Consider the following 17,555-nt stretch of genomic DNA (forward strand, 5'->3'; position numbering starts at 1 on the left):
TTCTTTGTATATGTAGCAAAAAAACCCAAAACTCAGTGGTTATTAAATACCACGAAATTAAATCTTTGTCTTATAAAAATGCTAAAATTTTCTTTTGGGTACTGTGTGTTGCATGCCTGAGTAATTGCCATTCAAAGTTTGACAGCACTGAAATCTGACAATTGGCCTTGGCATGAAAGGGGTGAAAGTGTCCGGTATTGAAGTGGTTAAATAAGTCGCTTGAAATGGAGCAGTTCCTTTTCTCTGAGCCATCAGCATAACCTACAATACACTTCACAGCACGTTAAAAAAGACTCTTTCAAGCATGGGATCCATCTAAAATTATTACATACTATTATAATCCTACTGTAGCTTAAAAACAATAACTTGTTGGGAATGGGGGGAGACTCTTGTGTGAAGTTTCTGTGCCTCTTACAGTTCTATACAGATAGAAGTAGTGACAGAAGCGTAGGCAGGACAGAACGCACACGGAGAATGATAAACACACAAAGCTTTATTGAACTATGGAAGGCACTCAATGAGGGTAGGAAGGTAGCGTCTGGGTACCCAAAAAAGGGGGGAAGAGGGGGGAGGAGTTCAAACAGTTATAATCCGGCCCACGCTAGGGCGATTCAGGTAACGATGGCCCGAGCACTTGGGGGGCAGTCCAGGTAGCTACGATGCTCCAGACACGCAATAGGAAGTCCGAGCAATTATTAATTATGGCCCACAATAGGGGCATTTCAGGCAGCAATAATCCGGGCACTCAATGGGGCAGTTCAGGTAAGGGTAATCTGGGCACATAATAGGGGCAGTTCAGGTAAGGGTAATCTGGGCACACAATAGGGGCAGTTCAGGCAAGGGTAATCTGGGCACACAATAGGGGCAGTTCAGGCAAGGGTAATCGCCAAAGATGTAACGCTGTCTATTCCCACTGACATCAGGATGTTTTCAACTCCCAGTGGCCACAGTTCGGCCTCCCTAAAGTCTGAAGGCCAGTAAACTGGCCCTTTATTTAGAAAGTTTGGAGACCCCTGCTCTAAACTGTCTCTTGTTGCAATGATTTTGCTATCTCTCGCCTGTCTCTTCATGAAGTTTGAATTCTTTTAAAGACTCTGATGAAAGCTCCAAATGCTTCTTTATTTTTTGTCCTAAACCTTAAGTAACATGCATATGGAAACTTTGTGACCTACTTTTTTTTTTTTTTAATCTGTATTCTACAGCTACCACTTGTTTGGAGCTATCTCAGAAGTTATGGAAGATAATATTTCTCATCACCTTGAGAAAATGACAACCATGATGATCCTGTCCCTAAAATCAAGAGAAGGAATAGTGGTAAGTAGTATTTTACACTTGCTAAGAAAAGAGATTTACACCCAACTGCAGTAAAATGTATTCGATTTTAACAAGGGATTTAATAACTTTACCATATAATATACAGTTAGGTTCATATATATTTGGACACAGGCACAATTTTTGATTTTTTTCAGGTATTCACTAAAACATATTCAAGCTATTGTTTTATAATGGATATGGGCTGAAAGTGCACATTCTCAGGTTTAATTTGAGAGTATGTACATCCAAATTGGAGGAAGGGTTTAGCAATTACAGCTCTTAAGAGTAGCCACCCCCCCCCCCTTTTTCAAAGGACCACAAGTAATTGGACAATTGAATCAGACGCTGTTTCATTTCCAGGTGTGGGCTACTTCTTCGTTATTTCTTCATCAATTAAGCAGGTAAAAGGTCTGAGTGGCCAAATCAACAGTTTGGTACATTCTGAGGAAAGAAGAACGTACTGGTGAGCTCAGCAACATAAAAAGGCATGGACGTCTATGGAAGACAACAGTGGGGGATGATTACAGGATCCTCCGCTATGGTAAAGAAAAACCCATTCACAGCATCGAGACAAGTGAAGGACATTCTCCAGGATGTGGGTGTATCATTGTCAAAGCCTACAATCAAGAGAAGACTTCACGAGAGCAAATACAGAGGGTTCGCCACAAGGTGCAAACCATTCATAAGCCTGAAGAATATAAAAGCCAGATTAGACTTTGCCAAAAAGCATCTAAAAAAGCCGGACCAGTTCTGGAAAAGCATTCTTTGGACGGATGAAACTAAGATTAATCTGTACCAGAATGACGGGAAGAAAAAAGTGTGGAGAAGGCTTGGAACAGCTCATTATTCAAAGCATACAACGTCATCTGTAAAACATGGTGGCGGCAGTGTGATGACATGGGCATGCATGGCTTCCAGTGGCACTGGGACATTGGTGTTTATTGATAATGTGACAGAAGACAGAAGCAGCCAAATTAATTCTGCAGTGTTTAGAGATATACTGGCAGCTCAGATTCAGCCAAGTTCAGCAAAGTTGGTTGGACGGCGCTTCACAGTACAGATGGACAATGATCCAAAACACACTGCAAAAGCAACCCAGGAGCTTTGGAAGGAAAAGAAGTGGAATATTCTGCAATGTCCGAGCCAATCACCTGATCTCAACCCAATTGAGCGTGCATTTCACTTGCAGAAGCAAGAAACAAACAACAACTGAAGACCGCTGCAGTTAAAGCCTGGCAAAGCATCAAAAAGGAGGAAACCCAGTGCTTGGTAATGTCCATGGGTTCCAGACTTCAAGCAGTCATTGTCAGTAAAGGATTATCAACAAAATATTAAAAATTAACATTTTATTTATGATTATATTCAATTTTTCAATTACTTTTGGTCCCTTGAAAAAGGGGGGTTGGCTGCTCTTAAGAGTTGTAATTCCTAAACTCTTCCTCCAATTTGGATGTACATACCCTCAAATTAAACCTGACAATGTGCACTTTCAGCCCATATCCATTATATAACTATAGCTAGGATATGTTTTGGTAAATACATGGAAAAACAACTAAAACTGTGCCTGTGTCCAAATATATATGAACCTAACTGTATTATTAAAGTTGGTTGCCTTTTGATTTGTTTTCTTGTTTTTTTGCATATTAAATTACATATATTTATCACATAGTCTCACTTAAAGTAGAACTCCGGCCACTAATTCAAAGATAAAATAACTAATGGGAAAAGGATTTAAACCAGACGTTCACAGATGAGTAAAAAAAATTATATCTTCCATCTCAAGTAGAATCCAGGAATCTGGTCATAAATTGTTAACCAGGTGATCTAAGGTCCCCATGAATCTTCACAAGATGTTTCCCACAGCTCTCTGCATATGCTAAAGGTGTGAAAATGGATTACCCTTCTCCACATTTTCTGTTCTTGTCCTTTTTGGAGAGATGCATGTTCATTACTTATTCAATTACTAAATTCATCCCAGCTAAATGGAAGAACAGTAATCCCCCCACACTAGGTCAGTGGGTTATGTCTGTTGATGGAAAGGTTGATGGATGATTTTACCCTCTCCGTCAGAGACTGAGGACAAATTCAAAAAGGCATAGTTCTACTAGAAATTCAATTCAGGTTTTCTCAGAATATAAGGAAGCTATAGCAGGTCAAGTCTGTGAAAGTGGGACAAATGGAACACCTGCTCAATGGTTTTTCTTTTTCTCTTATTCTGCTCCTCCCTCACTTGCTACACCCACCTGCACCCTCCCCCCCCCCCCCCCCTTTGGTCAGATATGCTGTTCATCATAGTCTTGAAATTAAATTTAAATATATTGATATATACTGTATATTTATTATAATACTATAGGGTTTAGGGATTGAATGCAAATGAACTAACAAAGTGCCTGCTTTTCTTGTCTGCCTGTGATTAAGTAGATTCGTAACACGGGTTCACTTTAAATATAACTGACGACAAAAACAGGCAAAAAAGGGGTTATAGATAGATGCTATGAAGGTGAATTTGAGTTTTAAAGAGCCTGTGTGTTAGTTGTTCAGTGTGGGACCATCTACTAGCCACAGAGGCTTTCGCATTGGACTATTGAATGGCAGAGGTAGGTATTGGCTTCAGTGTAGGCAGGGCAAGTTAAGGTTACTGCAAACTTTTAAACCAAGGGCTCTACAGGCCTGCATAAACCTAAGGCAAACCATAGATGAAACCATTTTCTTTCCTTCCATTACAAGTGAAAGGAAAGATAATCACTTGATTCCCCTATCAACACAGTTGATATTAATGGAGCGCCTCCCTGCTGAGCTATTGTGTCTGTGCTGGAAAGGGTAGGAAGCGTGCACAGGGAGCTTTCCTGGCTGGCAGAACACAATAATTACTGCTAGCGGCTAAAGCTACAGACCGTAATCAATTAAATATGCAACAGGCTGGTTGCATCTAAGTCGATCGATGGATTAGCTTGAGTACAATCAGCCTGCCTATAGATGGATCTGCTGGTCCTTGCTGAACCAGACAAGATTCGGTCAATCTATGGCTGGATAAACTGAGAGTTTCAAAAACTACAAGGCTGCTGCATTTTGATATCTCAGGTTTGATCATCTTTGCTAACAGGTTCATTTTAGATGTCATTGCTTACAGCTTCTTTGTATCTGCCTGCTTTTGTGTCTTTTGTTCAGAGGAAAAAAGTGGCAGGAATCAAGTCGCCAGTGAATATTACTCATTGAAAGTGAACATACACTCTGGAATTATACCAGGGTCATGAGAATACAAAAAATAAAATGTTTTGCGATTCTGGGTGCGCCTGACCTTTGCAATTTTAGAAAGGAGATTCTCAGCCTTTACTGTGAAATCTTTTTCTTATGCAGACTTTTGAACCAAAACGCTCCATACAGGAGATTGGACACTTACAACATTTTTCCTTTCTTATTAGCTGCAGATGGACTATGGAGAGCAGCAATCAGTATTAGACTTCAAGAGAAGTAAAAAAAAAAAAAAAAAGTAATCGAGAAACCATCTCAACACGAATAGAAGCCCAGTGCATCAGTGCCTCTACTCTCCCTCATTAAGGCTAGGTTGACACTACATATGGATGCAGGACTGTGTTTAATCGCACGCTTTCCCACACCCACATCAAACATGAGCTGCTGTTATCACGGTCGTGGGGTGCCAATAATTCTTAATGGCACCCCTGTGCACTGGAAGCTGCGCTGCGGTTTCCCAGTGGCTGTGATTTTGGAAGAGGTGCAGGACCTACATTCCCTGCATTTTCCCTAGGTACAGCAGCCCATTCAAATGACTAAGCTGCTCTGCCCACGTAAATGTGGCCACTGGGAAACCGACATAATGTGAACCTAGCATGACTCAAGATGAGAAAACTTTAACATCAATGGGCCAATTTATAGCAGAGATCAGTATCTGCTAACCACTGGACAGTGCAGTCTATACTTCACACAGCAGCCTGCATTTAAGTGCTATTTATAAAATGCAAGCCACAGAGTGGAGTCTGTGATGTTCCATGGAATGATATTCCACTTGCTTAGGAGTCCTGAAGCAAGTGGAACATAATTTACATTTCTTTCTGACCCATTAAGGGAAACAAGAATTTGTTAACCTTTGGGTAAGAATTGGATACTGGCAAACAAAATAACTGTAGGCCAACCTGTAATAACCCCTCTCACTACCAGCTTTTTCAGTTTTATAGCAAAGCAGTCTTAATAGCATGGTCAGTTGCAGGGTTGGGACCTTTTTATATTTTTTCTCTTTGAAGAGACAAAACTCTGGAGAAGTAGAGCACAGTCTTGTCCAATTACGGCTCTCCAGGGCAATCATCTTCATGCTGGCTTTTGGAGTACTGTGGACTGGACAGGATATTGCTGGGATATCCAAGAAGTGACCTCCAGGTGCTGGGTCCCTCCATAGGGTGCTTTCAGGGCTCGTTCTGAAAAAAGTAAGCTGCCCAATGCTTTCCAGGTCCAGAGCCACTGGCATGTGCTTGCTCTGTCTCTAAAGATTCATTTAGTGAGTGGACAAATCAGGTCCTGCATCGGGAGCTACCTCAATTACTTTGGTTACTGGGTACGTTTATTCCCTGTTCCATCACCTGCTGGATGGAGTGTCTTGACCATTCGTGTAGCTCTCTTTCCTGCCATCAGACATTCTGGAAGCATCTCCCTGCTGCTTCAGCTAGCAAAGAACAATGTGAAACGTTGATGCTTGATCTGTTCCTGCTGTCTTCCTTCAGTGACCTTGGTTACTGGCACTGGCCATCCAACCCTCATCTATTGCCTGCTGTCTGAGTTTCTTGAGTACCTGAGGCCTTGCCTTTTACCCTGATTTTATAGGTTGACTTACTGCTGTGCAGTTGCAACATGTCTGAGTCCAGACAGAGGTGGGGGACACAGTCCCACTGTATCAGATGTGCCCATGAAAAACTTTCTGACCCAAATCACACAGGTATTTGCTAATTTTGATCACAGAGGCCACAAGCCCTCTCCTGCAGATTCTAAATTTGATTTGCCCATGGCCTTAGCTGCCTTCAAGCCATTGCCCATATAAACTCTGATTTTTGAGTCATTCCATTCTGGATCAGCCTTTTGCTTCTGCCTTTGCTGTATCCAGTCTTGGGTCGTTTAAAACTCCTAATTCTGCAAAGCCCTTTCCTTTGCACCTTCCTTTTCAGCTATTTCTCTTTGGAGATTAGAAACATCCTGGTCATCAGTTTGATTCTCCCAAATGTCTTGTATCTGTTTGGGTAGGAATTTGTGCATAAATGGTCTATTCCCACTGTGGATCTGGCGCTGACTTGGCTTATCAGAGTCCTTACTATTCCTATGGAGCCTACACCTCTTTAAGTACTCAACCAATAAGTGGTTGAAAGCACTTTCTGAAGCTCTGTTGTTTGTGGGTTCTGCCTTTATCTAATCCTAGCTGTGACCTTACTTTGTCAAATAATGGCTGACTGGTTCAAATCAATTAGAAGAGATCTAGTTGCTGAGGATGATCCCTTGCTTATAGGACACATGGATCAGACTGCTGTACTGTTAAAAGTTCAGCAATGACAGTTTGCTGGAAGCCTGATGGCTTATTTCTCATATGTGTCTCATGTCAGGCTAAAGGTCTGGACTTTTATGTAAAAAAAACTTTTAATCCACGTGGGCTTCAAAGGGCAGCATCTCTTTTGGACCATCTTCAGACCCACTTCCTCACTGGAAAGAAACCTAAGGAAAAGACTGCAAAATCTTTTCCTTCTCAGTTAAGAAACAGTCTTCTCATTTCTTTGCTCCTTTTACTTTTATATCAAGACCTCTCAACCAAGACTCCCTGTACACCTGTAATTCCAAGTGGCTGTGAAGGCTGAAGGTATTTTACCTTCATGCATTCTATGCATGAAGGTAAAAAACCTTTTCTGTGCAGTTCCTCGCTCAGCACTCTACAATGCTTACCTGAGCTGCATCTCAATCCAGCGATGTGCACAAGAGCAGAAGCCTTCTTGGGTCTCTCCCTCCTTATTGGCTCAGACACAGCAGCGGGAGCCATTGGCTCCTGCTTCTATCAATCACAGCTAGTGAGGAGGGTGAAGGTTGTGCTCTGTGTGTGGAGACCCGAGATAAGGAAGATCAGGGCTGCTGTGCAACACCATTGCACTGAGTAGGGTTAATATGACATATTTGTGAAAAAAAAAAAATCTGGACCTTTTTAGTATCACTTTAAAGTCTGCCAAATCTTCAGACAAGCCTTCCTCTGCATTAACATTCGCTTCTACTTTCCAAAATTATGGGAAGTTTGTTAACTTTTGTGGACACTTGGACAGCTTGCATCTCAAAAAAATGGAGCACCTAAATGAAGCCCATGCACAAACAAATAGAACATTCAGGTAGTTGCATAAACACAAGGATGATTTGTGTGGCTGGGCAAATGCAAGCTGCTTTAAGTCTATTTTTTAGGGTCAGAAGCCAGGGAAATTTAGGCCCCAGTGACTAGGTGAAAGTAACTTAGAGAGGGGCACTGAAGATGATTTCTGTCTAACAAAGGTAAAATCAGACCCTATGTATTTGTGCCTAAAATTGATAACATGGAGTACAAGATCACTTTAAATATATTTCTTAATATACCGGTTCCAAGTCTTACACCTTGAACCCATAGTTCACCAACACAAAACTTAGCTTTAGATGCCAAAACTGGAATTTCAGCTATCAAAAATGTTTTCTTTTTTTCAGTCATGTCATTATGCTTACAGTGGAATGACTTTATTTCTTGCTTTCTTTTTTTTCCCTTGATAAAAGCTGCATTACAATGAGAATCACTCATTCATGTTGTTTGATGACGAGGCTGATGAAGAAGATGCTATAATTCAAGACGAAGAGGAAGAAGAAGATCCTGATGTTGAGGGGTAATGTAAAACCATGTATCTTGTACAGTAATACCTCGGTTTACAAATGCCTCGGTTAACGTAATTTTCAGTTTACGAATGAAAATCTCTTGAAATTTATGCCTCAGTTTACAAATTTCTTTCGCAATATAAAGTGTATGTCAGTGCTGATTTTTAAATGCAATTGTCGTCTTTCCCCGGAGTTAACGGAAACTTTGTTTCTTTTAAGAAACTAAAAGGAAACATTTTTTTTCTTAACTTGGGAAAATAAACTAAAAGAAAACTTTCTTTTAGCTGGGGGGAAAGTGACAGCTGAATTTCTGAGCTGTAGTGAAGAAAATAAAAAGCAGTAATTACATTTAAAACCCGGCACCATAATAAATAATAAAAACGGTGTGGGTCCCCCCTCCCATCCATACCAAGCCCTTCGAGTCTGGTATGGATTTTGAGGGGAACTCCCACGCCAAAATCTAAAAAAAAAAAATAGCATGGGGGTGTGACGGAAGCGCAGGCGGGACAGAACGCACATGGAGGATGATAAACACACAAACTTTTATTGAAATAGGAGAGACACTCAATCAGGGTAACAAGGATAGCACCCGGGTACCCAAAAGGGGGGGGGGGGAGAGGGAGGAGTCCAAACAGTGATAATCTGGCCCTCGGTAGGGCGATTCAGGTAGTGATAATCCAAGCACTCGGGGTGCAGTCCAGGTAGCTACAATAATCTGGGCACACAATTGGGGCAGTCCAGGCAAGGGAAATATTGGCGGACAATGGGGCAGTCCAGGCAAGGGAAATATGGGCAGACAATTGGGCAGTCCAGGCAAGGTAAATATGGGCGTACAATGGGGCAGTCCAGGCAGGGGTGATATGGGCACACGTTAAGGCAGTCCGGGCAAGGGGCACACAATAAGGACAGTTCCACACTCCGCCACATGCGGCTGGTAGGGGCACTCACGGTAGGTAGTTTCCAGGGGCAACCAGCGGACCATGTGCAGGAACACTCATGATTTCAGGGACGGCAGCAGCCAGTAGACAGGGACCCTCACGGCGGTCAGCTTTCCAGGGACAACCAGCGATCAGCAGACAGGGACCCTCATGGTACTCAGCCTTCCAGGGACAACAGCGATCAGCAGACAGGGACCCTCACGGTACTCCGCCTTCCAGGGACAACAGCGATCAGCAGACAGGGACCCTCACGGTACTCAGCCTTCCAGGGACAACCAGCGATCAGCAGGCAGGGACTCTCACGGTACTCAGTGTCACGATCGCAAGATCGCCGCTACCAACATGCGACAATCCCACGACCGCGATGTCTAATATGTCACGATCGCGGCATCAGACCCCAGACCTTCTCACCAAACTTGTGACCGAAGGACTAGCCAATCTAAAACCACGATGTGACGTGCGTAACAATGCCACGCCCAGCTGCACCCTGCACAACGATTTTCCAGCTAACAGACCACAATCGATGTCCCGGCAGCCTGGGCGACTGGGTCGGGTTAATTACGCAACTAACCCTCCACACTGCCACCACCTCCTTTTCGTACAGAGAAGGAGGAAACTCGCGTTATCAGTTATAACACTATAATGATTGAAATAATCGTCTGTATAAAACGGTCCGCAAGCCAGTTATACAGAGGTTTAAACAAACCGTAGCGTCTCTTTAGAGGCAGGAATTCGTGAGTTGCAATACAGAGCTATAGAAACAGTTCAACACTTTCAGAAAGAAAGATTTATTACTAAAAGGTCAAACAGGAGCAATAAAAATATTTACAGAACAAAGATGTAACAAAGTTATATATATATACATATACAAAGAACCGTAGCACAGCAAAGAGATAACAGAGAGGTGAAAGGGTTAAAGTATTTGCCAAAGTCCTGGGTTAGCAGATCCAAGTTTCAGAGCAGAAGGGTGCTTTGATCTCCCTATGTTACGATGGAAACATGGGAGAATGCTTCAACTCAACTCCTCTTAGGCCGGACAGCCTGTTTTAAAGTCTCCAGCAGGGGGTGTCTCTGATGCCACGGACCAATACCTCGTGTGGGCATGGATGTCTGGGTGTTGACCTAAACTAGAGCCAAAATCTTGTGTAGTTCATATTTGGGCTCATAACGTTTCCTATGCACAAGTGACATCCCACCCGCGGGTAGATTATTAAGCAGACAAATTTGAGGATTGATTAGATATGAATTATGAAAGTGTAGGCTAAACGGTTCACGAGATCTATTTTCTGATTTCCTGTGTATGCGAGACAAGTCGAGTGACCTATCAAACTGTTCGGCTCCTCCTAGCCAATCTGATGGTGTGTCTGGTTTTTATGTAAGTCTCTCATATTCCAAGATATGAGACATAGGGGAAAAATGGATGTTGAGGAGTGTTATCTGATTCTGTCACCTTCGCTGAGTTAGGCTCATTAGGTCAGAATCCCTTTCAACTCCAGAGAGAGCTGGCCTTATCTCTTCTGTTTGCGACACTCAGGCTTCCAGGGACAACCAGCGATCAGCAGACAGGGACCCTCACGGTACTCAGCGTTCCAGGTACAACAGCGGTCAGCAGACAGGAACAGCTTTCCAGGGACAACCAGCGATCAGCAGACAGGGACACAAACGGGACTCAGCTTTCCAAGGACAACAGCGATCAGCAGACAGGGATCGCTTTCCAGGGACGAACAGCGATCAGCAGACAGGGACCCTCACGGTACTCAGCTTTCCAGGGACTACAGCAGTCAGCAGACAGGAACAGCTTTCCAGGGACACAGCGGCTTACAGGGACTCGGCAGGGCTTGGCTGTGGGGTCTGGCCTCAGCTCAGACCTCGCACAGCACCCTGTCCCGAGCGGGGGACGAACTCCCTACCCGGGTCCTGCTCCGGTCTTTTATCGCCGGAGCAGGACGCTTCCGGGTTGCAACAGCCAGCCCGGCGTCGGGTTTCCGGGGTAATAAGCCCGCCCCCTCACTCCGGCCACGCACAGGGAGCGCGGCCTTTGTCTCCGGCAGGTGCAGAGCGCGGGAAACTCGGGTCCGCGCTGTGCCCGCCGAGACAGGGGGAGATGTGCACTCAGAGACACTCAGGTGGCCAGCACATGGAAAATCCATGTGCAGGCACAGCGGGGTGTCAGACACTTCAGTGTCCAGCCCAGGAGAGGTGTGAACCGCACTGCAGGGGGCAGATCTCTGACATCCAGCACAGCCTTTGATGTAGGCTTGTGCCGGACATAGGGACCTGTAAGGGGAAGGGAGGGGGGAAGATGGAGAGCGAGGGGGAGACCGTGACAGAGGGTCCCCCCCCAAATCAATACTAGACCCTTATTAGAGCATGCAGCCTGGAAGGTCAGGAACCATGCCACATGCCCTCAACATTGCTTTGGAGCATCTTGTCCCCATGTTGATGGGGATAAGGGCCTCTTCCCCACAACCCTGGCCGGTGGTTGTGGGGGTCTGCGGGCAGGGGGCTTATCGGAATCTGGAAGCCCCCTTTAATGAGGGGGCCCCCAGATCCCTTCCCCACCTATGTGAATGAGTATGGGGTGCATGGTACCCCTACTCATTCACAAAAAACAAGTGTAGTGTGAAAAAAGATAGGACACGGTCTTTTACGAGTCCTTTAGTAAAAGAAAAAACTAAAAGAATGTCCCCCCGCAGTAGATCCAATGTCAATCACAATGCCCGCTGCTGACCCGAAAAAAGAAATTTAAAAAAGGCTCTGCTCCAGACGATGGCTTCCAGCCTTCTGCCTGCTTTGGTGGTTTGACAGTTCTTAAATATGTAAGGGGCGGGGCCACCCGGAAACATCACCCGAGTGACCCCACCCCATGTGATATCATTCATGTCACATGGGGTGGGATCACATGCCTGATGTCCCCGCGTGGCCCCGCTCTTTACATATGTAAGACAGGGTGCTATTGTGTTTTCAGCAGTATTGGCACTTATTTTTAATGTTTTACATAGCTATACCTGCTAAAGGAGCCAGCCTGAAGTGATCTAGCAGGACTTAATTTTCTGACTGAAGTTCCACTTTAACCAGTGTGCTCTGTGTGTTCTTATATGAGGCCAGACTGGAAGTAAAAAAGTAAAGCAGTGCTAGCATATAAAACGTCAACATATTTGTGTTTTGTGTGTGTGTGTGTATATATGTGTATATATGTGTGTATATATATATATATATATATATATATATATATATATATATATAAAATTTTACCAGTTCATTTTTTGGAGCTCGTGCAAAATATTTATAAGGCTTTACAGGATGTGCTGTTTGATTGTATGGGTGATGCACCAGTACTGCAGAATCCAATAAAAGCAATCCACAGAGTTCTTCAATCACAATGAAAAGTAGCATTCTTATTTAGTATAAACAATTGACAATGCACAGATAAATTCCTCATCCCAAAGGGGCTATGTTTCAAGCCCAGAGTATACACGATAGTGACCCAAAGCCCTGTATATAAAAACCATTCACAATTCAGGTTCCGGCAGAGCAACTGAGCTGATGGGGAACTTTGAGAGCTTGTTCATGCTTCCTGCATGGTCAAACGCTGTGTTATACCATGTAGGAAGTGTCGGGTGTAGAAATACAGGCAGAATCAGAGCTGTAGGTGGAGGCTGTGTCTAAGTGTGAACAGGAAATCTAGAAAACAATTGTTTTCTGTGTGCCCTTGTGGAGATCTGTATTTTTCTCTGCATAAATGTGAGTGAGCCTGAAAGCTTTACTGCTACCCAAAATGCAACATCAGAGTGGGTAAAGAAGCTGCAGCACGAAGGCATCACCACATAGTTCTCTCCTCTTGGACTCTATTATAATGCTCTTTCACTCAGTTTGGCACACACTGCATATTTTAAAATACATAGTGAACTCTGCAGTCTTATTGCTGTACATTCATGGTGGTCTATCATTTAGATTCTTTAGATCAAGACCAATTATCTTAAGCTACAATTGTTGGAAAATCCATTCCTTGCTTTCCCAAATCCACTATCCTGCACCACCCTTCCTATACCTATTTGCTACCTCCCCCTTTTACAGGAATGTTACCAAGTTTGCGCCCCTAAAAACAAGATATTCAGGCCTTGGTTCATATGATGCGGTGTGGGATTTGCAGCGATAACTGCGTTTCTCACACTACATCACACTCACACTGTGATCATGCAACCTGATCGGGTGTCAGTGTTAAGTTAACGACACCCCAAAAACAGGTCACAAATGCAGTACAATTACCTGGATCGGCTCGACCTATTGTGAACACCCATGCGATTCGATTCCAGCGCGGCAAAAAAATAGTGCTTGCACATTTTTTCATGTAGATGCGGTGTGATTTGATCCATATAAAATGAATGGGCTGAAATTGCACCGCAGAGAATTGCATGTGATTTGAAAAGGAATGCAGTGCGATTCCTGTGTGAATCACCGAAAATATGTGCCTGCATGCTCTTACCATGTGTTTTTTTTTTTTTTTTTTTTATGACACACTTGCATAATTTGTGGTGCCACACTTTTTATACCTAAAGTAGAACTATAGTCAAACTTTTTTTTCCATTTTGGATAGAGTAAGGATGGGTAATAACACCTGCCAGTTATTTGTCCCATTAGGGAGATTTCACTTCACTTACTGTCCCATTGCCAAAACAGGAAGTGAGAGATAATCCCACAAATTAAGGAAATTATTGGCTACCCCCAGGTAACCTGAACTAATGACCCCATTGAAGAAATTTCCCCTCTATTACTTTTCAGGGGACAACCCAAAATTTGGGGTTTTCTTTACTTTCTCTTTTGATGATAATGGTAAGCAGGAGAAATAGGATGAATCTCCCTGATGGGGTCACAGACTGCAATAAAAACCTAACAGGTTTTTTAATCCTTCTCGACTCTGTTCAAAACTAAAGAAAAAAAATGTTTTGCCTTTAGCTATACTTTAACCACCTAGCCGAATGACGGCTAGTGTGCGGTCATCCAGTTCTTGGAGGGGTCTATTGATGTCCTCCCAGAACTGTGCACCCGCAGCAGCGCACACCCGGCACGCTTTGTGATCACCCTATGTCCTTTAGACACAGCTGATCACAAATCCATGATAAAGGGCCAATCACAGCGGCCCTTTACCCACATGATCAGCTGTGTCCAGTCACAGCTGATCACAATGTAAACACACTTGCCGGTAACGGCAGTATTTTCCTCATGCTGTCACAGCGTGGGGAAACTAATGCCGATAACCGAAAAGTGTGCAAGGGGACATCTACACTGATAATCAGGGCACTAATTATCAGTGGTCCTAATTATCAGTGCAGCCCCATCAGTGCTGCCAGTCATGCTCATCAGTGCTGCCAGTCCCGATTAGTGCTGCCTATCAGTGCCCTTCAGGGCTGCCTATTCGTGCCCATCATTGCTGCCGATCAGTGCAGCCTCATAAGTGCACATCAGTGAAGGAGAAAATTTATCTGTTTGTGAAATTTTATTATGTAAACTAAGAAACTTTTTTTTTCAAAATTATTGGTCTTTTTCATTTGTTTAGTAAAAAATAACACACCCTGTGGTGATTAAATACCACCAAAAGAAAGCTCTATTTGTGTGAAAAAATGGTACAAATTGCATATGAGTACAGTGCCACATGACTGGGCAATTGTCATTGAGTGCGACGGGACTGAAAGCTGAAAATTGGCCTGGGCAGGAAGGGGGTGAAAGAGCCCAATAGGCAAGTGGTTAAAGTAGAACTCTGGTCAAAAGTGGATTAAGCTTAATTACTCCCACCCCCATTCTATACCTTATGCTAACTATCCTGTAATGGAATGATTTCTATAGTTACCTAATCTGAGGGCTCTCTGGTCCGGTCATGTGAACAGCTTCAGTGTAGAGGTGGGACAGCCTAGATAGATACATAGATATCCATGCAATATAGTAAGCCTGTGGGTGACATAACCACCCAGGCTCTGCAGCCGTTGTCACTGCTCTCTCCTTTTCACTGAAGCCAGCTGCTGGGTAGATCACATGACCAGACCAGAGTGCGCTTAGATTAGGGAAGTATACACATCTTTCCTTTACAGGATAGGTAGCATGGGGCTTACACTGGAAGAGTGGGAGCAGGTTTAAGCTCAGTTAGCTGTTGACCAGACTTCTACCCGCTTCTGCACCACCCTACAGGGTGGCACGGCTGAGCAAAATCCTGTGTGTGTGTGATTATATATATATTTCGGGTAGGGGGCGCACGTGCCCTATCCATGCCGCCATTGCGGCCTTGGCTTTCGATCACTGGATCCCAGCTGGTGATTCCCCGGCGATCACCAAGTATCACCGACGAGTGAGAGACCTGTGTATAAACAACACAGATCTCTCTGCTGTCAGTTCCTGCACACTTTGTATGGCTCTGCGTAGCAGAGCCATACAAAGCAGTGTGCTTACAGTGGATAGCACACACACTGAAAAACAGCACACAGCTAACTCTTTGATCACCCCACATGTTAACCCCTTCCTGCCCAGTGTCATTAGTACAGTGTTAGTTCTTTTTATTAGCACTGATCACTGTATTGGTGGCACTAGGGATGTCAGTGACACCAAGTCCGTTCCCCTCAGTGTCATAATGCCCAGCACAGTCCTGCTATAAGTTGCTGATCGCCACCATAACTTGTAAAAAAAAAATAGAAATTACAGTATATATACACCGCCATTTGTATACGCTATAACTTTCACATAAACCAATTAATTTACACGTGTTGGGATTTTGTTTTAGCAAAGAAATGTAGCAGAATACATTTTGGCCTAAAGTTTATGGCAAAATTTCATTTTTAAAATTTTTTTTTTTTGCTGGACATGTTTAACCATTTGACGCTCAGCCTATGGCCAAATGGCATCCGCAAAAATGTATTACCTTTCCGGGAGGCCGCCATATAGCGTCCTCCCACACATGCGCAGTTCACGCTTGCAGAGCCGCGCAGCGGCGCAATCTGTCACCGGCCGTGTACCTCGGACACGGCCGATGACAGATCTGAGTACCAGCCCCCGTTGCTAGTACCATGTGACCTGCTGTGACCAATCACAGCAGGTCACATGACAGTTGTATACAATGGATGGCTTCATTCATGCCATCCATTGTATACTAGTGTCTAGCTGTGAATGGTCACAGCTAGTCACATGTCATGTGATTAGCTGTGGCCAAATCACAGCTAAGCACAAAAAAAAAAAAAAGAAAAACCCTGAATGAATCGATGTCATTCAGGTAAATGCTTGCTTATAGCAAAGTAATTGTGCTATAGCAAAGTGCTATAAGCAAATTGTGTAAAAAAAAAAAATACTGATCACTTCCCCAAAGTAGTACAATGTTACCATAGTACTTTGGAAATATGAAAAAAAAAAGAAAATTTTAATAAATTTAAAATAATTTTTTTTTTTTTTCACACTGTCACCTGTCAGTGTCCCTGATCACCGCCATGCCAGTTATATGATGACACTGTACTGCACTGGTGACAGTATGTAAAAAAAAAAAAATAGTGAAAATAATTTTTTTTTTCATTTTCCGAAAAATTATGACAAAAAAATACAACTTCAAAAAACTCGCCATGCCTCTTATGAAGTATGTCGGACTGTCTACTTTGCAAAAAGTGGTCATTTGGGGGATATCTGTACTATTCTGACATTCTTGGACCTCAAGAAATTAGATTGGCTGTCAGTACTTCAGGATTGATCAATATTCAGATCTATACCATAGTTTGTGAACTCTATAACTTTCCTACAAACTAAAAAACACATCCTAATTTTGGTTATTTTCACCAAAGACATGTAGTAGAATACATCTCGGCCTAAATTTATGAAGAACAATTATTTATTTGCAAACTTTTATAACAGAAACAAAGAAAAACATGGGGTTTTTTTTCAAAATGTTCGGTCTTTTTTGTTAGTTTAGCAAAAAATAAAAACCCCAGCGATGATTAAATACCACCAAAAGAAAGCTCTGGTTGTGTGAAGAAAATGATAAAATTTTAGTTTGGGTACAATGTTGTATGACTGCGCAATTGTCATTCAAAGTGTGAGAGCGCTGAAACCTGAAAAATGGCCTGGGCAGGAAGGTGTAAAATTGCACGGTATTGAATTGGTTAATAGGAAAAAGTAAAAAATGTTTTTTTGTTTTTTTTTTTTTTTTTCAAAATTGTCGGATTTTTTTGTATATAGCGCACAGGCAATCAAATACCACTGAAAGAAAGCTGTGTTTGTGGGAAAAAAAAGGACGTAAACTTAATTTTGGTGCAGCATTGTATGACTGTGCAATTGTCAGTTAAAATAATGCAGCACCGTATTGCAAAAAAATGGCCTGGTCAGGAAGGGGGGTAAATCCTCTGGAGGGCAAGTGGTTAATAATTATGTTATCAAGGAAAAAAATATTAGTAGATAATCCTTATG

The 17,555-nt window shown here is 43.0% G+C and overlaps 1 protein-coding gene across 1 annotated transcript in view; it reads left to right on the plus strand.

The window, feature by feature from the left end:
• Nucleotides 1–17,555, plus strand: part of IPO4 (importin 4) — a 132,563-nt gene that overhangs the window by 63,499 nt on the left and 51,509 nt on the right. The window contains 2 exon segments of the mRNA XM_089677176.1: nt 1,203–1,314; nt 8,089–8,195. Coding sequence (XP_089533302.1) covers nt 1,203–1,314; nt 8,089–8,195 — 219 coding nt within the window.

The sequence above is a fragment of the Staurois parvus genome, unplaced genomic scaffold (assembly GCF_062004578.1).
Source record: "Staurois parvus isolate SC_StPar_1 unplaced genomic scaffold, SC_StPar_1.0 ptg000178l, whole genome shotgun sequence".
NCBI lineage: Eukaryota > Metazoa > Chordata > Amphibia > Anura > Ranidae > Staurois > Staurois parvus.